This window comes from Echinops telfairi, unplaced genomic scaffold (assembly GCF_000313985.2).
Source record: "Echinops telfairi isolate 266 unplaced genomic scaffold, ASM31398v2 ScPeMD7_7469;HRSCAF=8507_0, whole genome shotgun sequence".
NCBI classification, from domain to species: domain Eukaryota; kingdom Metazoa; phylum Chordata; class Mammalia; order Afrosoricida; family Tenrecidae; genus Echinops; species Echinops telfairi.
The window spans coordinates 34,650,262-34,672,582 of record NW_022111372.1 but is presented as its reverse complement, the minus strand read 5'-3'; the positions used below and the strand labels follow the sequence as shown (position 1 = coordinate 34,672,582).

The window sequence follows — 22,321 nt, the reverse complement described above, 5'->3', positions numbered from 1 at the left end:
ACTTCAGAGATCAGCACCATGGGCTCCCCAGGTGGAGCTCCTCTTTTTCCCAGGGTCCTGGGATGTGTGTGTGTTTCTGAGATGGCCCTCACACACCGAGGAATGGCCATGTGATGGAGGTGTGGTTTTTGTCCATCTGACCCTACCCCTCTGGGAAACAAAAGGCGGTGGCGTGCTTCACACCTCCTATGGAGGGGAGACTTCAATCCCTTCCATCAGAATTCACAGCACAGGCATACAACCAAACCAGCCTCCAAGCAATCAGTCGATTCTGACTCAAAGCCACCCTGTAGGGCAGTGTAGAACTTCCCTGTGGGTTTGCAACACTTTCCACCTTTACAGGAGTAGACAGCCTCATCTTTTCCCCATGGAGCAGCTGGTGGTTTCCAACCACTGGCCTTGGGGTTGGCAGCTCAGGGACTCACTCACCCATCACATCCTCAGAGCACCTAGCAGCCACAAGCACAGAGGCCAAAATGCTTAATACAACACATAAGAGATTCTGGTCAGAAGGGCGTGGTAACTGAGCCCTGGTGGCAGAGTGGTTGTGTGCTGGGCTGCGAACCCCAAGACCAGCAGTTCCAAGCCACCAGCGGCCACTCCTCAGGAGAACTTTCTCCTCCCATAAACAGTTACAGTCTCAGAAACCCTTAGGGGCAGCTCGACCTTGTCCTAGAGGCTCACTGTGAGTCAGAATTGACTCAGCCTCGGGGAGTTTGGCTTGGTTTTGAGTTGGGGATGCCTCATGCTAAGACAGTCCAGGCTGAGCGGAAACAGCCAGGCAAAGACTTCGAGGTGAGGGATTTGAAGAGTCTTCTGGCTCCAGGCGTCCATTGATACTGCCCAGATACTGCCCAGAGAGGGGCCTCCTGCTGCCCTCCTGGGGGAAGGAGCCAGCAGTCAGGGGGCCCATGGTGGCAGAAGCATTGGGTGAGGACACCTGCTGGCTTCCCTTGCAGCGTGGGGAGGGCTCTGCCTGTGGACATGCAGCCGTTCTCTGCACAAGTTCCTGGAACCCGAGTGTCTGCCCACCAACCTCCCTCCCTCGCCTGGCTCACACTCATTGCATAACTATCCCCACCCCTCAGGGCTGCCAGCACCCCAGCCCTCTAGGAGTAACCTCACATTGATGTTAGCCCCCCACTTTGAAACTGGCACTCGGTGGGCATGGAGGGCCCGGTCTCACTCACCCCTCCCTTCTGGAGCTGAAGTGTTTTCATCCTTAGACCTCCAAACACTGTCAGTCCCTCTGGGGTGCCCGGGGCCCCTTGGTTCCCCAGGGTCCTCCTCCCTAGGGCATGCTTGGAATCTCAGAAGTGCCTGATGGAGGACTTGTGCCCAGGAGGGTATGTTGTGTCTTAGTCCTGTCTCCCTCAGTCAGTGTCCCTGGGCTCCTTGCTGATCCCCATGCTGCTTCTATGTCTGCCCCTCCCCCTCCTTGTGTCTGTGTGCCAAGTCTGCTCTTGGTATAGCTCAGTGACTAGGTCCAGGACAGCCCTGCACCTCGTTCACATCACAAGGAAAACCCCCCTTCTCACACAGGATCACATCCACACGGACTAGGATTCTAGCACGTGTTTTCTGGAGACAGGGTTCCTGTGATGGCCGGGTTCCCTACAAGGCTCTGTTGTTCCCTCGGCCTCACCAAGGAGAGGTGGCAACAGCAGCCGTGGTCTCTGCCCTCCTTGGAAAGGGGCCTCGGGACTGAGCATCTGGGTGCTGGGGCGCAGGGCAGCCATGGTGTGTGCTGACCGGCTCTCGGGTGTCCTTTGTGCTTGTCGCTTCAGAGTGTGGGGTCACAGCCAAAATGACCAGCCAGAGCCGGATTGTGGGGGGCGAGGGCGCCGCCCTGGGGGACTGGCCCTGGCAGGTAAGCCTGCACGTCCAGGGCGTGCACGTCTGCGGGGGCTCCATCATCACCCCCGAGTGGATCATCACGGCCGCCCACTGTGTGGAAGAGTAAGTCCCACCCCGGGTCCCCAGGCAGGGTGGGTGTTCTGGGGCTGAGCCAGTGCCTACCCTAAGTGGGGGCGAGCCGGGGTGAGCGTGCCTGCCTCAGCTTGGCTGTGGGGACAGTGCTCTGCCTCCCGAGGGGCCACCGCGGGCCTCTTGTGCGCATGCCCTGGTCACTAAGGGAGAATGTTTGACAGCCAGCTCACACTGGTAGTCAGAATCCCATCCACCCTGGTATCTTCTCGGCTCACGGAAGCCACCATCTTCATGAGCAGTCTGATCTCTCTGGGACACTCACCTGCAGGGAGTGCATGCTCAACCGGGATGGAAGCGCACATGCCCCACCTGAAGTTTCTCTGCAGCCCTTGTTAAGAGCCCTTGGCACCAGGGAGAGCAGGGCTCAAACCTAAAACCCAGCTCCTGGCCATGGAGTTGATGCAGATCCAGAGTGACCCTGTGGGGCGGGTAGACCTGCCCCGCGGGTTTCCGAGACAGGGAACTCTTTATGGGAATAGAAAGCCCCATTGTTCTCCCTCTGAAGGAGCTGGTGGATCTCAGCTCCTTCTGACCTTTTGGGTCTCAGCCCAACATATAGCCACTATGCCATCAGGGTGCGTGTTAGATGTTCTAAGCCCTGGCACAGCAATATATGGGCAGCAAGTCTCAGACCACTGAGGGAGTGGATAGAGAAGCCTGATGTCATGGGGCCAGGAGGGGACTTCAGCCTGGACACCCACCCTCCCGGCTGGAGTCACCTGCCCTCACCCCCACCTTCAGCTGACGGCTCTCCCACCTCAATCTTGGCTCTGGCTGCAGCCCTCCTCTCAACCCCCAAGAGTGGATTCATGGCCCCGGCCCTGGTGTCTGCACCTGCACAACAGGTGTGCCCCCCAGCTCCTCAAGGGCCAGTGCGAAGGTGGAAGGAAACCACCCCCTATTTCCACCCGACTGGCTGGCTTTCTAGGACAGGAGATGCCCTGATAAAAGAGAAAGGTGTCGCTGGGTGGGACAAGCTATTTGTACTGGATGGCAGTACCACGGAAGAAAGGCCTGGTGATCCGCTTCCATGGGCTCTGTAGCATGTGAGGGGTGCCATGAGGTGGCCTTGGCTTGTCAGTGGCAGGTTTGCTTTGGTCTGGGTTCAAAGGGAAGCATCTGATAAAAGGCCTACCTGGCCTGGCAGGCTTACACCTTGGAGTCTAGTCATCAGGGTGACCTTACTGAGTAGCTACTGTGTGCCAGGCAATGCTCAGGTGTGTAAAGGTCAGACCAGTCCTGCCAGAAGGAGCCCTGGAAGCTAAGGGAGGGATTCAGGCACAGGAAAATGTGTTCTTAAAAGTGTGAAGGGCTTGTGGGATGGTGCCGAGAGGGACAGGCTAAAAGGTAAGTCAAGTGTGGAGAGAGGGGAGTGCAGGGGATGAGGCTGGGGTCAAGTGCAGGGATAGGGGATGGGGGGGGGGGGAGGCTGAGACCCTCCTTAGCAGTCTTGTTTGTGCTCTGAGGTGAGCCATACCACCTCTGAGAATCTTGGCTCCGGTGTATGATTTTTGACGGGGATAGTGGTGCTAGAGCATTGGAATGTCTGCCCGCCATGATGGAGACCCAGGTTCTAGGCCAGCCTGTGTGTCTCATGCTCGGCCATCAGCCTTCTCCGTGCTCCCCACCCCCACTCACCCCACCCCGTGGGGAGCATGAGCACTGCCGTGATGCAGAACAGATTTCAGCAGAGCTCCCAAACTCAGATGGGCTAGGAAGAAAGGCCTGATGACCTGTCTGCTGCCAACAGTCGGCCCGTGAAAACTCTGTGGACCACAGCGTCAATCGCCAACCAGCTATGGGGATGAGGCGGGCCAGGGAGCTGTCCAGGCGTGGTGCGGGGAGTCATCGTGGGCCGCTGACAACCACTGTGGATCTTGGAGCTCCTGTGGGAGTGCGTGTGGTTTCTCATTCTCTTCCAGACCTCTTTCCAACCCGAGATATTGGACGGCCTTTGCGGGGATTTTGAAGCAGTCGTTCATGTTCTACGGAAGTGGGAAGCGGATTGAAAAGGTCATTTCTCATCCGAGTTATGATGCCAAGACCAAGAGCAATGACGTAGCTCTGATGAAACTGCAGACCCCGCTGACCCTCAGTGGTACGTTCCTTGGTTCCTCGGGCCCAGGGAAGGTGTGCCTCTAGGAGATAGATGGTGTGCTGTGGTAACCGGGAGGAAGGGAGTTGAGTGAGGATAGGGTGCAGAAGGCAGAGCAGGGCTGGGCAGGGGCTGGGTCACCTGCAGAGGTACCTGCATCAAGCTGAAGAAAGAGGGAGTGCTAGGTTGTCCTCTGTTGAACACAGTGATTTTTAGCCGGTAGATATGGATGTCTTCCCCAGAGTTCCTCTGTGGGCCACGGTGGACATCTCTGGCCCGGTAATTCTTTGTTGAGGGGGTCTGGCCTTGGTGCTGTAGGCCATTTGGCAGCATCCCTTTAACTGTGAGATCAGCCACAACCACAAAGGTCCCCTGACCTTGTCAGATCTCCTCTGGGCGGCAACAGAGCCACTCCGCTAGCCTGTGTAATGATACCTTCTTTTGCACATACACACAAGATCCCAAAGTGGGAAACTTCAAACTAACCATCATTTAAAACCCTCTCCCTTACTCCCTAGCTTCTTATTTGGTTCCCTGTTCTAGTCTGCCCAAAGGGGTCCCTGTGGTGTAGTGGTTATGTGTTAGGCTGCTAACTGCAAGGTCAGCTGTCTGAACCCCGCAGCCGCTCTGAAGGAGAAAGATGAGGCTTGTCTGCTCCCATAAAGAGTGACAGATACAGAGGCAGCCCTCCTCCTCTAGGGTTGCCATGTCCTATAGGGTTGCCATGTCCTATAGGGTTATCATGAGTCGTAATCGACCTGATGGTAGTAGATGAGCCAGTCCACTCAAGGATCCAGAATGTTCTAGCCCCACACGGGTACAGACATAAAAATGAGTGCCTTCCCGTGAGCTGCTTGGGATATGATTTACATACATAGAAAATGCCATCCACAAAGGAAGGGCTCTGGTCTGAGGAAGCATTCCCACCACATGCTGGCGGCTTTCTAGAACTGGGTCTCCTTGTTAGAAGGGAAAACACTAGGTCAAGGTAAAACGCCAACAAGCTTGTCCCTGAGCCTACTGCTGCCATGAAGCTGGCCCCTGATTTGCAGTGACCCTAGAAGTTCCCACTTCCAAAGTACGTGAAGGACCACCCAGAGACAGCAGGGTGGATGCCGCCTGGGGCTGCAGCGGCTCACCGCTCCGTTGGGACCCATAACGTTTTTGGTGTCGGGGTTCCAGAAGAGACCACGAGGCTTTTCTTCCTAGCCACACCTCAAGCTTCCACGCAACCAGATGGAGAGACGCAGTGGCTGCAGCGAACGGAGCGATGGGGAGGCGGGCAGGACCCGGCAGGGTTTCATTCTGTTGCCCAGAGGTCGCTGGGGCTCGAGGCTGACTCGATGACAAGACCTGACAGATTAGGAACAGGGTCTCTTGCAAGGAGGATGGGATTCTACACCTACTGAACCACCACCGCCCCCTAGAGTCTACTTTAGAAACAAAGCCGACAGACCAGCCGGCCACAGTCCAGCGGTTCAGACTCTCGTGCTAGAGGAGTGGCTCCAGAGAGTTTGTTGTTGTTGGGCACTGTGGAGCGACCCCGTGTGACACAGTCGAACTGTCCCAGAAGGCTTTCTTGGCTATAGTTTCTTCCAGGCTTTCTCCCGAGGAGCCACTGGGCGGGCTCCCACCACCATCCTTTTGGTTAGCGGCCCAGCGAGCATGTCACTGCTGGGTCAGCAGGGCTCTTTGGAGTCTATTTAACTAACTAACTAAACTAAACTATCTCTCTGCTATTCCGCGATGCCGACTCATTACAACCCTATAGGATAGGGTAGAACTGCCCCCGTGGGTTTCTGAAACGGCAACTCTTTTTTTTTTGTTTTGTTTTATTAAGGGCTCATACAACTCTTATCACAATCCACACATACATCAATTGTGGAAAGCACATTTGTACATTCATTGCCCTCATCATTCTCAAAATAGTTCCTCTCCACTTAAGCCCCCCGCATCGGGTCCTCATTTTTCCCCTCCCTCCCCGCTCCCTCCTCCCTCATGAGCCCTTGATAATTTATAAATTATTATTTTGTCATATCTTGCCCTGTCCGACATCACCCTTCACCCACTTTTCTGTTGTCCGTCCCCCAGGGAGGAGGTCACATATAGCTCCTTGTAATCGGTTCCCTCTTTCCAACCCATTCTCCCTCTACCCTCCCAGTATCACCACTCACACCACTGGTCCTGAAGGGATCATCCGCCCTGGATTCCCTGTTTCCAGTTCATATCTGTACCGGTGTACATCCTCTGGTCTAGCCAGACTGAACCTGCAAGTCTTTACAGCAGTAGAAAGCCTCATCTCTTTCTCCCGTGGAGCGTTAACGGTTTTGAAATGCTGACCTCATGGTTAGCAGTGCAGCATGTAACCCTCTATGCCACCAGATCCCCTTCAACGTGTGTTTATTACTCAGCACCGACTGTACACATGGGCTTTTTTTGGTCGTGGCCTCCTGGGTGTCTTTGCTAGCAAATAACTCTGAATACATCTATCCCAACTCACTCCCTGCTGGAAGGAGGGGCCCGGCAGGGACAGATGGTGAGTGCACTGGGCCACACTGGAATTGAGATGTTTCCTTGGGCTCAGTGGCACTTGCCTAGGAGAGGTCCAGGGGAATTTGTCCCCTGAGGCTTCCCTGAAACACTGCGTTGCCTCTCTTTCTAACAGACAGAATAAGGCCCGTGTGTCTGCCCAACCCGGGCCTGATGCTGGAGCCCACGCAGACCTGCTGGATTTCTGGATGGGGCGCCACCCACGAGAAAGGTGAGTCTCTCGGCACGCGAGCACCCACCCAGCAGCTTGGAACAGAGCAGCCTGGGCTTTGGAAGTGGGCGGGCGACGCCTTCACCCTGGTGACTTTGGGCCAGCCATGCATTCTTTGTGCCTCACTTTTCCCGCTTGTTTAATGGGAACCCTCTTCCTTGTCCTATAGGACACACCGGGTTCTGGGTAAGATCACACAGGACCAGGTGTAGAAACTGTTTTTCATAAATGTGGAAAAAACCAAAAACCCAGTGCCGTCCATCTGGTTCTGACCGGTCTCGTTCGTGCGTGTCAGAGTTGAGCTGACTTCAGGGTGTTCCGGGTCTCCCATGTTAGATGTCGATCGCCAGCCCTTTCTACGCAGGTGCCTTTCAGTGGACTTGACCCTCCCACCTGTTGGTCAGTGGTGTGTGCATTAGTCCCACTCAGGGTCTCCAGTGGACGCGTAATGGCTCAGAAATATATGGTGTATAAAACCTCTGCATTTCCTATGTGTACCAGTGTACATCCTCTGGTCTAGCCAGACTTGTAAGGTAGAATTGGGATCATGATAGTGGGGGAGGAGGAAGCATTTAGGAACTAGAGGCGGATGATCCCGTCAGGACCAGTGGTGTGAGTGGCGATGCCCGGAGGGTGGAGGGTGGAGGATGTGGGGTGGAAAGGGGGAACTGATTACAAGGATCTACATATAACCTCCTGCCTGGGGATGGACAACAGAAAAGTGGGTGATGGGAGACATCGGACAGGGCAAGTTATGACAAAATACCAATTTATAAACTATCAGGGGCTCATGAGGGAGGGGGGAGCGGAGAGGGAGGGGAAAAATGAGGACCTAATGTCGGGGGTTTAAGTGGAGAGAAAATGTTTTGAGAATGATGTACAAATGCGCTTTACACAATTGATGTGTGTATGGATTGCGATAACAGTTGTATGAGCCCCTAATAAAATGTTTAAAAAATAAAATAAAACCCTCCCAGGGGCAGCCCTATCCCTGGGCCTGCAGCCTCTTGTGAGTAAGAGCAGCCTAGGAAGTCTCCACCCTGACCATGAACTCTGAACTTGCAGAATGTTGATGCCACGTCCTTCCCCCAGAATCACCCCAGCAAGTGGCTGGGCGCAGCCTCTCCAGAGGAGACATGCCTGGTTCCCACACTTAGCATTTGCCTCCGTTTAGGTATCATATAAGGAGCCTTCAAGTTCATGAGAAAATGCCATTATCTTTTCATTCCAAGTTCCTTTGTTCTTCCCGGATGAAGGCATCCGGGCTATTGCATTTGGGCCTTGGGTTGGAAACCCTGGCTGACACGAAGAATTCTTTTGTGTGTTGTTTGCATCTTTTACTTGTAAAGGAATCTTCAGGGCCCACGTAGAACAAACCCATCCTGTAAAACCAGGTGAAGAGTATTAGGTCTGGGGGATTGGAGGGTGTCAGAGAGGGAGATGGTGGTGAATATTCAGGCACCTGGTCCAAAGAAAGTTCCTGCGGTTCAGTTGATGGTTGATTGGGAAGCAGTGTAATAGGGCAGCTCGTGTGGGCTGGGCATGAACAGATAACAGCATGCTTTTGTGGCCGTTTGACAGGAGCCCTTCTAGTGTCGTGCCTTGTGCATTTGGCTACTAACTGTAAGGTCAGCCGTTCGAAACCACCGTGGTAGAAAGAGGAGCCTTCCTACTCTCGTAAACATTTAAAGTCTCGGAAACCCACAGGGCAGTTCTGCCCTGTTCTAGAGGGACAGCTCGAGTCTGGAAGGACTCAGGATGGAGTGAGTGTGCTTGCCTGTAGAACAGGGAGTGTCAGGTGATGGTCAGGGGTTGTCACACGCTGAAGAACCAGGATAAGGAAGGCCCACCTACCTCTTGTATCCATTGTAGTTTAGGTGACATTTTACAGGGCCAATCCATTCTACATATGCCATCCACAGCCCTTGCTCCCATGATCCCTGCCTCCGATGCTGGATTCAGGAATTTATTGCAATGGCCATACACCAGGCAGAGGCCGTGCTGATGTCAGGGGCTGTCGGGTTTGGACTGACCCATGGCGCCCCTGGGATGGGCCCCTGCACCATGCTCACCATTGTTCCTATGCTTGGACCCATTGCTGCAGCCACAGGGGGAATCCAGCTCCCCGAGGGCCTTCCTCTGTATTGCTGACATACTCGTGTTTAGGGGGGGTTATTAGGAAAGTTAATAAGTTAGCACGGGTCAGAACTGGTAAACAGTAAGGATAGTCGTGGTCCACAGTGACACTTCTTCTTATCCAGCAGCCCAGTCTCTCTGGTCCTCAGCCTCTCAGCCTCTCAGCCATGGGGTGGGATACAGTCACTGGTACTCAGCTAAGCTTCTCTTCTGCCGGCAGCCAAGTCCTCAGCCACGTGGCTCCTTGGCTGTTGTCTCTGCGGGCCAGGAGGCCAGCTGGCCTGTTTGCTCTGTCCCACAGCTCCAGGGTCTCAGGCCAGAGGAGGATGAGGCACCCCACAGTCTAGGTGCTGCTCCTCTGAGTCTCTGTGCCCAAGTCTTTGACCCTAGCAGCCTGCACCATGTCAGACAGAGAGCTTGGACCTGCTCTTCCGAGATCCTGGGCTTTCTCTCTGTGCCCCCAGGTGACCATGATACGCAAAGGAACGGCTTTGGTGGAGGGGTGGTTTTTGTCTCTTAGCAGAACATTGTGATCGTTGGGTGCCATCGAGTCAGTTCCGACTCCTAGCCACCCTGTGTGCATCTACACGGTGCCCCACGGGGTTTCAGTGGTCCTGATCTGTCGGCAGTGGATGGCCAGGCCTTTCTCCTGAGGCACCTCCGGGGGAACTCAAAGCTTCAACCAGTCCAGGCACAGTCAAGCCAGAACCGTGGGCACTTCAGTCATAGATGTTTCCTGATGCGAGACTCAGCCAGGCCCCACAGGGTGGGCTGGGGAGGGAGAAAGGAGGGGCGCAGTGTCTGAGGTGGTGGTCTCCTGGGGGAGGTCCCATGTGCCTGTCAAGCAGGTGCAACCCTGAGTGCCCTCTGCCCTGTGTGCACAGGGAAAACCTCTGAAGTGCTGAATGCAGCGGAGGTGCACCTCATCGAGCCCCAGAGCTGTAACAGCAGATACGTCTACAACAACCTCGTCACGCCCGCCATGATCTGCGCAGGGTACCTGCAGGGAAACGTTGATTCCTGCCAGGTGAGCGTGGTTCTTTATCCAGCCTGGGTAAAGTTGGGGCTGCCCGCGGCAACCTCAGCTGACCCCACGGCATCACGCCAGGACGGTGCCCCTCGGGCTGTCCAGGGCTGACTGTTCTCTGTACATCACCAGGCTGTTCTCCTGAGGCACATCAGAGTGGGCTCAAACCACCAACCTTCTGATTAGCAGCTGAGCACATCGACTGCTTGAGCTCCCAGGGTCACCTGTTTGACCTGAGAGTCTACTTCGCTGAGCTGGCCAGAGCAGGCAGAAACCCCCTGAGACAGGATTTCCAGGGGACAGGCACCTCAGCTGGGTGTGGCCCTGGCTTGGGTCCTTTGGGGACCCGTGGTGGCCACCAGCATGAGGGTGGCAGGAGCAAGCGCTTCCAGCGGAAAACCCACAGGCCGCTGCTTTCCTCTGGGAATGCTTGGTCTTGTACCAAAGAGTCAGTTGGGCCGAGATGAGTACTCTGACCACTTGAAAAGATGAACTGCATTTTTTAAAAATGCCTGTTAACTGATGTCGATTGAAATTCGTCCTTAGTAGAATCTGTAAATTCTGAAGATTTCCTAAACACTCCATTATTATAGTTCTATTACCCCCTCTTGGAGATCAGAAACCTGTGCCTCTCTATACAGAGACACTACACCCACACCCGACTGTGCTGCAGAGCCCACACTAATACACACTCCCCTCCACATCCTCAGAGCTCACTCTCTACACACACTCCCTTGATGCTCTCAGAACCCCACCCCACCTCACACACACACCAAGCATACTCAGACCACACACTGACACACTCCCCTCAGGGTCCCTGGAGTCCAGAACCCTCACTTCCACACCCCCTTAGCCACCCCAGAACCTTCCCTGACCAACACAGCCTTATGAGCCCTCTGTGATCAGCATTGTGTAGGGGTTGTGCGTTGATTATCTGCTCTCTGTCCCGTGCCCCTCCAGGGTGACAGCGGAGGTCCTCTGGTCACCTTGAAGAACAATATCTGGTGGTTGATTGGGGACACAAGCTGGGGATCTGGATGTGCCAAGGCGAACAGGCCCGGAGTGTATGGAAATGTGACGGTGTTCACAGACTGGATTTACCGGCAAATGAGGGTAATTTCTCCCCTCTCCTTCCCGTCCACTTCTCATGGACTGCAGCCGCCAACGCCCGGATGTCCCTGAGGGTGCCCTGCAGTCAGGCGGCTGGCTCTTCTAACCTCTAGTCCACGTTAGCACGGCTTCCCTGCCTCCATCAAAGTCCCCATCACTGTGAACCAGTGTCGTGGTGGTCTCTGGGACTTGGGAACAAGTCCACAGCTTAGCTCCCCAGGGTCCAGAGCCCAGGGGATTGAACCTGGGTCTCTTTGGTGCCCTCCTGACCACACTTGGTCTTGGATCAACTGGTGCAGTCACCCCCACCCCAGCCCCCTGGGCCAAGCTTTGGGAGGTAGGGAAGTGGGGGGTGAAGCAAAGCAGCCTGGGTAGGGAGCGGCTGGAAGTCTCTGGACCCACACTTTGGGCCAGGGGTCCTCAAACTACGGCCCGCGGGCCACATGCGGCCCGCTGGGTGTTTTTGCCCGTTTTGTTTTTTTTACTTCAAAATAAGGTGTGTGCGCCTTTCGGTGCTGCGGCTGCAGCCCTGAGTATGCTCCGGCTTCAGAAGAGGCTCGCCTCCAGCGTCCTCCGCTGCAGCGAGAAGAAAGTCTGGTTGGACCCCAAGGAGACCAATGAAATAAATGGCCAATGCCAACTCCCGTCAGCACATCCGGAAACTGATCAACGAGGGCCTTATCGTCCGCAAGCTGGTGACCCTCCATTCTCGGCCCGGTGCTGCAAACACACCCTAGCCCGCCAAAAGGGCAGGCATATGGGCATAGGTGAGCGAAAGGGTACTGCCGATGCTCGCGTGCCCGCGAAGGTCACGTGGATGAGGAGGATGAGGATTCTGCGCCAGCGGCTCTGGAGATAACGGGAGTCCAAGAAGATTGACCGCCATATGTATCACAGCTTGTCCCTGAAGGGGAAGGGGAACGTGTTTAAGAACAAGCGAATTCTCATGGACCGTCCACAAGCTGAAGGCAGACCAGGCTCGCAAGAAGCTGCTGGCTAAGCAGGCTGAGGCGCGCAGGTCTGAGAGCAAGGAAGCACGCAAGCGCCGAGAGAGCGACTCCAGGCCAAGAAGAAGAGGTCATCAAGACGCCGTCCACGGAGGAAGAGACCAGAAATAAACTGCCCCTCTCTTCTCTGTACAGAGTGGCCTTGGCAGCTCTATTGATCAGTCACTCAATAAAAGCAAGCCTTGTTGGCCTGCCCCTGAAATATATATATATATATATATATACACACACACACACACACATATATACATATATATATATATATACACACACACACACACACACATATATACATATATATATATATATACACACACACACACACACATATATACATATATATATACACACACACATATATACATATATACATATATGCAGTGTGCATAGGAATTTGTTCCTTGGTTGTTGTTTTTTAACTATAGTCCGGCCCTCCAACGGTCCGAGGGACAGTGAACTGGCCCCCTGTTTAAAAAGTTTGAGGAGCCCTGCTTTGGGCCAAGGGAAGACTGCAGTAGGGTCAGCCCCTGGGGCTCGTGACTGACTTCCTTTATCAATGCCGCGTGTTACCCTGGGTGGGTAGCAGGGAGTGAGACCTTTTTGTTTTAAAAAAATAACATCACTTTTCCATTTCTTTCCTTTTGGGAACAGGCCCACGGCTGATGTGTGAGTCCAGGAACCACCCTTCCCAGCACAAGGAGATGAGGGGCTACTGTGATCTCGGCCCCGGGCTTCATGTGTTCTTAGCGATGATTCCAAGGTCCTTTCATTTTATTAAACAGTTGAACTTGGCTGACTGGGTGCTGTCCCCACTGGCTCCCTCTTGGAGACCCACTCTCCCCCACATAGCGTGGGGGCCCCGATGCCTCTCCAGAGGGCTGGCGGCCCCACAGATGTGGGCGCCTGGGGTCAGAGGGTCAGGGCCTGCAGAGGGGAGTGACCGAGAGGGCTGGAGGCCCCCTGCTGCACCCACTCAGGGGCCTACACTGGGGTGAACTGGACAAGGGGAGTTCTCGGCTGCTGGATGGCTTGAGACGAAAAAGGGAATGTACCCCTGAGGGAGAGTTGGGGGACCTGCAGGCCCAGAAAGGCTCCCCCCTCCCCCACGAAGGGCTTGCTGGTCTTTTTCTGGGCCCCCTTACTCATCCCTAGATGGTAGCTGGAGGGAAGGGAACCAGCCCTTAGGGTTGCTCCTGCGGCAGCAACAGCCCTGCTGCTCTTGCTGGGGGGTGAGCCTGGACAGAGCCCTTGGACCTGGGATGGAATAGCTCACCCCAGACCCCACAAGTTCCCCACCAGCTGCTGACGCATTGTGTTGTGTCAAGAGGAGACAAGCCTTGCTCCCCTCCCCTTCCTCACAACCCCCACCCAAACGCTGTGTGCCCTAGTTTCTCGGAAGGGAGGCCCTTGGGTACTATGTTGCCCCATCACATGTCTACTAACCGCAGGATGCCCTGTCTGCAGGCAGTGCTCCGACGGGTAACTACCTCAGGACTCAGGTGGAGTCTTCTCGTGCCTTTAAGTGGGTCACTTGCACTCCCTCCGTGGGACCTGTCCTGGTCCTTGCCAAGCAGGAGCCAGGGTGTGTTTGAGCTACTCCTTCCAAATGCTGGCTCCTAGTTTAGTGTTTGTAAAGAAATGTGCTCCAGAGGACGGCCTGCGTCTCAGGCAGGGGTGAGAAGATGCATTCTGGAGTTCCCCAGGACATCCCCCCTCTGCCCTTTTCATCTCCACCGCAGGGAAGGCACCCTCGCCGTTTGCCCAGTGTGCCACTTCAGGGCCCTTTCTGGAGGGCAGCTTTCTTCTGCCCGCCTCCTTCCCACCCACACTGGTTTCCAAGGATGTAGTGATAGGCCCAGTGCCTATACTTCTTCCCCTCACTGGAGGCACGGTGCCATGGCAGCCTGTGCATGCCACCTTGAGCCAGGGAATGCCACCCCTGGGATTGGCAGACCCACCACCCTGCCAGGTGCCTGCTTCCCATGCCAGGGGTGGGGCACCTCTGTGACACTGATGGAAACACTTCTCCCCAGTGCTTCCTTGTATGTATCAGCCGCTGTCTGTCTTCTGTTTTGTATCTTTTTAACCTGGAACATTCAATTGTGAAATAAATTATATGATTTTTTCCCCAAAAACAAATATTGCTGGACTCTCTGAGGTTCTCCATCTGTATTTCCTTTTGTGGGAATGATACTGGGGTGGTCACTGTGCAGCAGAGGTGAGACCTGGGGGTGGGGTGGGGTTCACAGGGTGGGGCGGATATAAGTGGAGACGAGGCACACCTATCATCTGGCTGGTCCTATCTGCTCCCTGGGATGTCCCAAGGATGACCCCGGAAAGATCATTTCCATCCCTTCCAACCTCTCTGGAGGTTTCAGTCCCATAGCACCAAGTATCTTCCAGCCGTTTCTCCCTCCCGTCCAGCCAAACTGAGTCTAGCATCCCACTCCTTAGTGCTGTCTCCAGTTGTCTGTGTGCCTGGCTACTGTGTCCAGAGCTGCTTCCTCACATCCGGGCTATCTGTGAGGATGGGTGGGAGGGGACAGTGTGGTGAGCCTTTCCAGTGCTTGAGGACAGAAATCAGGATCGGTAGAGAGTATCTTGAGTCAAACCCTTGTGAGATTTAAAGAAGACTGAACAGGCTAGCAAAAGCAGCAGAGGAGGGGGAACAGGCAGGGGGTTGGGGGATACCAAGAAGGCACATGGGGAACTCTGAGGAACCAGGAGGTAGCAGCTAAAGAGAAGGGGCAGGACGATGGCCTTTATATTTCAGGTCTGAAACCCAGCTACAGTCTGCATTAGAACAAGCAACCCTTTAAGCTCAAAAGGGCAGCACCTTCCAGGGCCCGGGGAAGCAGGAGAGGAACAGGCAACCCAGAGGGTGTGGCACGAGCAGTGGTCCATGGCGGGTGCTGCAAAGCGGATGTGCCCCTTTGGAATGTGGGCGAGTAGCTGAACAGAAGACTGCAGTCTCTGTCAACCATCACCTCCTGTACAATAAAAAGTTGGGAAGCGTTGTATGAAAACAGCCCCAGACGAGATGCCCTCTGGTGCTGAGGCAGAAAAGACTGTGCATGAGGAGCGGCGGAGAGGGAAGACCAGTGACCGGGACTCTGAGCTCGACCTTCAGACCCTTTGGACGTGGAGCGGGAAGTCAGAGAAGGTGCGTAACCACCCGGCCAGTTCATCGCCACCCGCTTCGTGTTCACCTTCCCCCTCCAACCTTGTCGGGTGGGTGGGCTCTGCCTCTGGCTGTTCCCACTCTTCCTCTCTGGGCTTCCTGCTCCCTTCAGAGCCCACCGCCTTCTCTCCGTCTCTTCGCCTTACCAGAGCCCCACTCCCCTCATGCTCATTCCTCTTTCACCCTCATAAAACCCCGTGCTTTGGGACCCAATTTGACACCAGTGTGGATTAAGGATCAGAGAATGCTGCCAATTTGAAAACACAGAGCTTGTCTTTAGATGGAGATCGGTTCCTTATTCAAGGGACTTCTCATCCCACAAAATCCCATGTAAGAGGAATGGGAGAGTGGGGACCAGGGAACCCCTTCAATGTACAAAAGAACCCCCAACCCCTAACTGGGTCTTCATAGGACCCTATTAGAATGGACGGGCCTTTTCCTCTGGGGATAATGCATTTGCATAATCCTACCCTGGGCACCTTCAAGGTCAAAACTCACTAACCAGACCCAGTGCAACCCAGTTCATTCCAACTCATAGTCACCCAACGTAAGGGTTCGAAGACTAAATCTTTACAGGAGCAGACAGCCTCATCTTTGTCCTGCAGAGCAGCCAGTGGGTTTGAACCACCAACTAAGCTTAGCAGCCTAATGGCTAACTCACAGTGCATCGATGCTCCAGGCTCAGTAAAATCAAATCACAAAGAAAGGCGCTGGGTTAACTTGGAGCATCTGAAGAAGGGTCTAGCCCGAGAAGAAGTGCAGGCCAAGTGTTTCAGCGAAGAGCTGGGCCTGTGAGTGAGATGAATAAATGGCTTCTTCCTTCATCAGGTTCATTTTTTCCTAGCAGGCCACATAAGTTCTGATCATTTAGGATCCATAGGAAAGTAGCATAAAGCAATGGGAAGGGGAAATGGGTTTGGCTTTCCTAAAAGGGAAAGCATGAATTAACATTTGTTGACTGTTTGGGGAAAGGTGACTTAATGCTACAGACTAAAGACGATTTTGTGGTAGGGTTAGGTTGACTACCTATGACCAAAACCCAATCGAATGTACATTTCCTTCCTTTGTCCTCTCTGCAGGACAAGTCCATCTCAGAACCTTGCTGCTCAAAATCCTGTTGCTCATGATCTGATGCCTGTGTTGTGATTCCTCCTTGCCTGACTTGCTAAGGTTTGTGTGTTAGCCCCGGTTGACTAGAGAAACAAATTCATAGAGACACTCATGTGTATAAGAGCTTCATATAAAAGAGCAATTGAATATTGAGAAAACGTCCCAGCCCAGTCCAGGTCAAGTCCAGTACCAGTCTGTAAAGTCCTCTTCAGACTCACGTAACACATGCAATGATGCTGAGTGCAGGAAGAGCACGGGCCACTGGGTGGAAAGTCTTGTGGATCCAGTGGTGGAAGCATCTTAGTGCTGGCGTGGGTCTCCACGTGCTTCCTCCAGCTCCAAGGCTCTGGCTGCCATCAGCATAGCTCCATGTGGCTTGTCAACAGGGATGGCTCCCAGGGATTGAGCATGTATCTGGCCTCCAGTGAGCTATTTATCTCTGTTTGCACCTCCTAAATGAGGTCATCAAGCTGAGACCTGATTGACAGGCTGCACTCTACCCCTCCACTCATATTAGTCTCCAGTTGACACCAGACTATGTAACTGCCACAGCTCAGTAGACTACGGTGGCCTCAGTCACCCACCAAGGCCTCAGCTGGAACAACCAGCCCATCTCTCCACATGGGGTCTCACCCTCTTGGACAGCATTCTCGACCTGTGGGTCATGACCCCTTTGAGGGTCAAACAACCCTTTCACAGGAGTCACCCAATTCATAGCAGTAGCGAAATCACAGTTATGAAGAAGCAATGAAAATAATTTGACGATTGAGGGTCACCACAAGATGAGGAACTGTATGAAAGGGTCACGGCATGAGGAAGGTGGAGAACCCCAGCTCTAGGAGGATAAAAGCCAACAGCCCCATCAATTCCAACTGATAGCGACTTCACATGTGGCAGATGGAGCTGTGTTCCATAGGATTGGCAAGTCTGTGGTTTGGGGGGAAGTAGATCACCAGGCTTTTCTTCCAAGGCACGTGGGGGGTGGGCAGATTTGAACCTCTAACGTTTCCATAAGCGCCCAAGCTGATGCCCATTTGCATGACTGATCCAGAAATTTTATTCCTAGATACACACCCAAAAGAATTGGAGATGAGATTCAAACAAATCAGTGCACACCAATGTTCAAAGCAGCAGCATTCGCAATAGCCAAGCAGGAGGGTGACCTAGCTCTAAGGGACTAGAGAGGGCTTCCATTTTGCTACTGAGTTGATGTTGATTCATGGCAACCCCATAGGTGTTTCAATAGAACTTTGCTTCATAGGGTTTTGTGATAGAGAGGTTTTATGTCAATTTCTACAGGCCAGGATTCTCCCGTGATATGATGGGGCATGGGGTGGTTAACCCCATGTTTGGATTTTCTGGGAAGTTGCCAAGCAGAAAAGAATCAGGTGGAGTATCACCGCCTTCATCTAGTGATAGTCTTGAGGGAAGTTTCACTCTTGGTATGGGTTGACAGAGTATGGAAGCTAGCTCATTTCTACTGCTGGATCTGGACCCTGCATCTGGTGTGTTGACCTCCTGTCATATTGCTTTCTGATGCCAGGAGCCATCAGTGGATTGGCCAACCTTGGATTCATTCAGCTCTGCATCCACCAGCCTATGGGCTTCCTAGTTCATCTTCCTGCTTCCTGGTCATCCGTCCTTTCAGTCACATGAGTTTGGAGAAGCCTATAGCTTACATTTGACCCATGGAGTTGAACTGGGCTTTTATAACTGTACAAGTCATGACTGAGAACAGAATGGGGATCAGTCATGAGCTCGGATGGCCTGGATCTGGCCTTGATTGAAGTTCCTTGTGTAATCAAGGTGATGGTGGGCAATCAGCCTGTTGACATTGGACAAAAGGTATGGCTTCAGTTCCTCCTGGCCTTGGTCTTGGTGCAATGCTGCATGAGAGCCACAGAAAGTCCAGGGCTGAGCCTTGAAGAGTGGGGTGCAGAGGCATGAATAGGGGATTGGGTTGCAATCTCCTTGGCCAAGATTGATAGAAGCTTCTCGGGAGAGCATGAGGTACACTGGCACAATGGGAAACAGGTTTTGTATTCCTTTTCTGTTTTCTCTCTGGTTCACTTTTGGTCACAGTTATATTATTTTGGCATTTATTTGGTCATGGTTATGTTTTATGGCTATTAAGAAAGAGTTCTAAGCAGAATGCGGATGAGAGATGATTAGAAATAGGCAGAATGATATTTGAGCATGTGTGAATCTGACTACGGATTTAGGAAATAAGTCAACCTGTTATTTTGGTTTGGGTTTTTTGGGTTGGTTTTTTTTTTTTTTTGCATTGTTTCATTTTGTCCATCAGAGTTGAGGTCTTAGGGGGATAGTTAACCAATTAAAACATTGTATTAGCTTGCTTTTTAAAAAATTTATTAGCTCTTATTAGGCTTCCTTGGAATAATTCTACTAACAAACACACACAGAGAAACACTGATTAATTTGAAGGGATTGGCTCATGTGATAGTGGGGCCTGGCTAGCCCCAAACTGTAGGTCAAGCACAAGGAACTCCCCATTCTTAAATCAGAATTCTTTCCTCCTTTCAGAAACTTCAACTTCTTCTCTTAAGCATGCCCAGGTATAACAAAGGTTTATGCCAAGTATTCCCTACTCCCCAATCCCTCCCAAAGGCATTTATTAAGCACCTGCAGCATGCCAGGCACTGTGTTCTAGAAAACCAAAGCCAGACCTTTTGCTGGTATGTCCACTCCGACTCTTGCTGACCCATGGGGGTCAGAGTAGGACTGGGTTCCATCGGCTGTTCGATGGCTGATTTTTCCAACGAGGATGGCCGGGCCTTCCTTCTGCAGTGCCTCTGTGTGGACTGAAACCTCCAGCCTTTCTGTTAGCAGCTGGGCTCCTTTGCCAGCGGCGCCATCCAGCGGCTCCTCTGAAAAACCTGGGATTTCTCTTTCAGCCAGTCAGCCAGCCCAGCCCTCTCCCTTGCAGAGCTCCCAACCCCCTGAACTCCCTACACAGAGCCAAGCGGACGTAGCCTGAAGACATCCATTTCTGGATGTTCTCTGCATGCAGCTGAGCCGTCAGACCCATGCTATGGAGCTGGAAGTGGGGCCTGAAGATGCAAGGTCCTGGTGAGAGTATGGAGTTGATGGGGGTGCTGGAAGGTTCCACCCCTTGTCTGAGCCCCCACCCCCTGATAAGAGGAAGAGTCACACCGAGTGTACTCTTTCTTTATGAGTTGCTGAGCACTTATGGAGGATAGGGGACTTCTCCCCTGCTGATGACCAGTCATGGCAGGGCTGGAGGCTCCCTAACACTGGGTCTCTTGGGCCAAAAGGAAGCGACTGTGATCTTGTGTGAGCTCCCCTGGAGGCTTACAAGGGACATCCCTATTTTCTGAAGCACAGACCATGCAGCCGCCTCCCCCAGCTCTCCGGAAAGATAGCCTGCTGGACTGTGCGGCCCCTTCCCCTGGCCTCTCAAGGCCAGAGCTGGACTGTGCAGTCCCTGCCTCCAGCATTCTCTCTCCGGGCCGGGTCTGTACAGCCCCTCCCCTCAGTGTTCCAGGACGATTTATTCACAGACCAATCCTGTCTCACACCTGCGACTGCAGCACCAGAAGGCCTTCCTTCCCCTCATCAGCACACACGTCCTTGGCTCAAGCTCTATATGTGTCCCACTGTCTCACTGCCAGGCGTGACTTCCCTGACCTAACTCGTTGGGTGGTGGAACCCACCCAGGGGCTCAAGATGCCCCCGTCCTTCTCTGCTCTCCCTACCCTCCCGGGAGTTCTTTCCCTGCCTCGATTGTTCCACACGTCTGTCTCCAACCTCTCATCTTGGTGCCGAAAAGCCCGGGACCAACAGGAAGGGCCTCTGTGCCGCCCGGCCCTCCTCTGGCCAGTGAGCAGGCCCGTCCTCCATTTTCAAGCTTCACCCACCATTCTTGGTAGGCATCTCAAGGAAAGTTAGAACAACAGCAAAATAGAAGCTCGGGCTTTACATCCCCTCCCCTCCACGGGGACTAGGTCCTGACTGAATCCTGCAGCTGGTAAAGCAGTGACTTAGGCCGGCCACTAGATGGAACCAGACTCGCCGAAAGGGCTCTCACCTACCTCCCAGGCCTCCGGAGTGGGAGAACTTGTGCTGACCCTACGCGAGCGACAAGTAGTGAATACTGAATCAGGAACACAAGCAGTCCCAGGATTATAAACGTCTGCTTTAGGGGCAAGTCCTACTGGCCCTTTAATGTTACATACACTTGCTCTCCTCTTTTTCCCTCAGAGCACAGGTGGGTTTGAACTGCCCACCTTGAGGCTAGCAGCCCAACCCTTGGGGGCAGCACCACTAACAGCAACAACAAAACCCCAAGTCACTGCCATTGAGTCAATCCCAACTCATCGACCCTGTAGCCCCAGGCTATAGAAATACGACTTACCTACAAATTCCACCTAAAGAGTCAAAGACATGGCTTGGCGTGGGTCTCCTTGGTAACCTGGTAACCAACCGGCGGAATGCCTGTCCTCACACCGCCCCACTTGACCTTATTTGTATTCTAACAAAGTTCTACCTGCATATCTGTATGGTCCCTCCGTAAGTGGAGCCCTGATGCTGAGTTTAATTCTAACGGCAAGGTTGCAGGTTCAACCCCCACAGCTGTTCCTCAGGAGAGAGAGGTTAGTCTACCGTACAGAGTTCATCCAGGAAACTTTGTGGAGAAGTCCTGTTCTGTCCTAGAGGGGTGGCTGCGAGGCAGCTCTGACTGGATAGCCAAGGGCTGATTTGTTCTTGGTTCCCCCTTCAAATGGGCCCCCAGAGTGGGGCAGATCTGCCCAGAGTTGGGCAGTTCCGAGTCCACTCATGGGTGTCTGGAGAAAAAATGCCTGGGAATCGATTTCTCAAGTTTTCCTCCTTTGTTAGGCACCAGCATTCCGAATTCTTCAACTCTTCCTCAAAAGGCATTCATAAGGTACTCTGAGCTGGCCCTCTTCCCAGCCCATTCTAATCGCCAGGTCAGCAGTTCAAAACCACAGGCTGGAGAAAGATGAGGCTTTCTAGTCCCACGAAAAGTTAGTATTGTAAACCCAAAGGGACTGTCCTACTTTGTTGTACAGGGCCACCATGAATTAGAATCAGCTCCCCAAGTTTAAGCCCCTTAAGCTCCCCAACTCTCCCTTCTGCCCTCCTCCTGGGCAGTGGCACAAAGGTTCCTGGTCAAGGTTCAGGATACACATTCTGAAATTTTTTCTGGTTTTTCAGTATTTTCTGCTTCCTTTTCTATTGAGGTTTTTCTGTTTCATTTTGTTTTGTTTTCTCTTTGTTTTGCATGTTTTTGTATAGGGAAGTTAAGCTGGGTGGATCAATGAAGACAGCAACTGGATTATGAATTACCTGCCGGCACAAAGCAGGGGTTGGGGCGGAATGGAGAATCCTGAGCAATGGGTACAAGAAGGAAGAAAAAGTCCCATGGTTGATGGTGCTGATGATTGTACAACCCTTAATATGATTGACCTATGTATGATGTTAATTATCCAGCAATAAAACCATTTTTTGTTTTGCTTGGTTTTTTTTAAAGGCTCAGGGTGCAAGGGCGAGGTGGATAGCCTCTGAGCCTTTGTGCCCTGCTTAAACCACAAGGCAGGCAGTCCAGGCTCCAGGGTGCCTCAAACACAGAGACACTCAGGGTCTTCCCGTTGGACTCCTGCTCCAGCAGAGCCCCAAACTCAAACTTGTTACCACTGAGTCCATTCTGACTCGTGCTGCCCATTAAGGGCAGGGAAGGGTTGTCCCTGTGAGTGTCTGAGACTAACGCTTATTGGGATATGACGCTTGTCCTTCTCTTGAGGAGCAGCTGGTAGTTTCGAACTTCAGACCTTGAAGTTAGCAGCCTAACGTGTAACCACTATGCTACCAGGGTGCCTCCAACAGCTGGAGCACTGGCCTACAA

The 22,321-nt window shown here is 53.1% G+C and overlaps 1 protein-coding gene across 1 annotated transcript in view; it reads left to right on the top strand.

Moving 5' to 3' along the window:
* The window catches only part of TMPRSS2 (transmembrane serine protease 2), a 44,108-nt gene extending 29,854 nt beyond the window's left edge, over window positions 1–14,254 (top strand). Inside the window, exons 9-14 of the mRNA XM_030888670.2 lie at window positions 1,788–1,959; window positions 3,912–4,087; window positions 6,750–6,845; window positions 9,866–10,008; window positions 10,969–11,121; window positions 12,777–14,254. Coding sequence (XP_030744530.2) covers window positions 1,788–1,959; window positions 3,912–4,087; window positions 6,750–6,845; window positions 9,866–10,008; window positions 10,969–11,121; window positions 12,777–12,788 — 752 coding nt within the window. The 3' untranslated portion in view covers window positions 12,789–14,254. The remainder of the gene's footprint in view (window positions 1–1,787; window positions 1,960–3,911; window positions 4,088–6,749; window positions 6,846–9,865; window positions 10,009–10,968; window positions 11,122–12,776) is intronic.
* The last annotated feature ends 8,067 nt before the right edge of the window (window positions 14,255–22,321 follow it).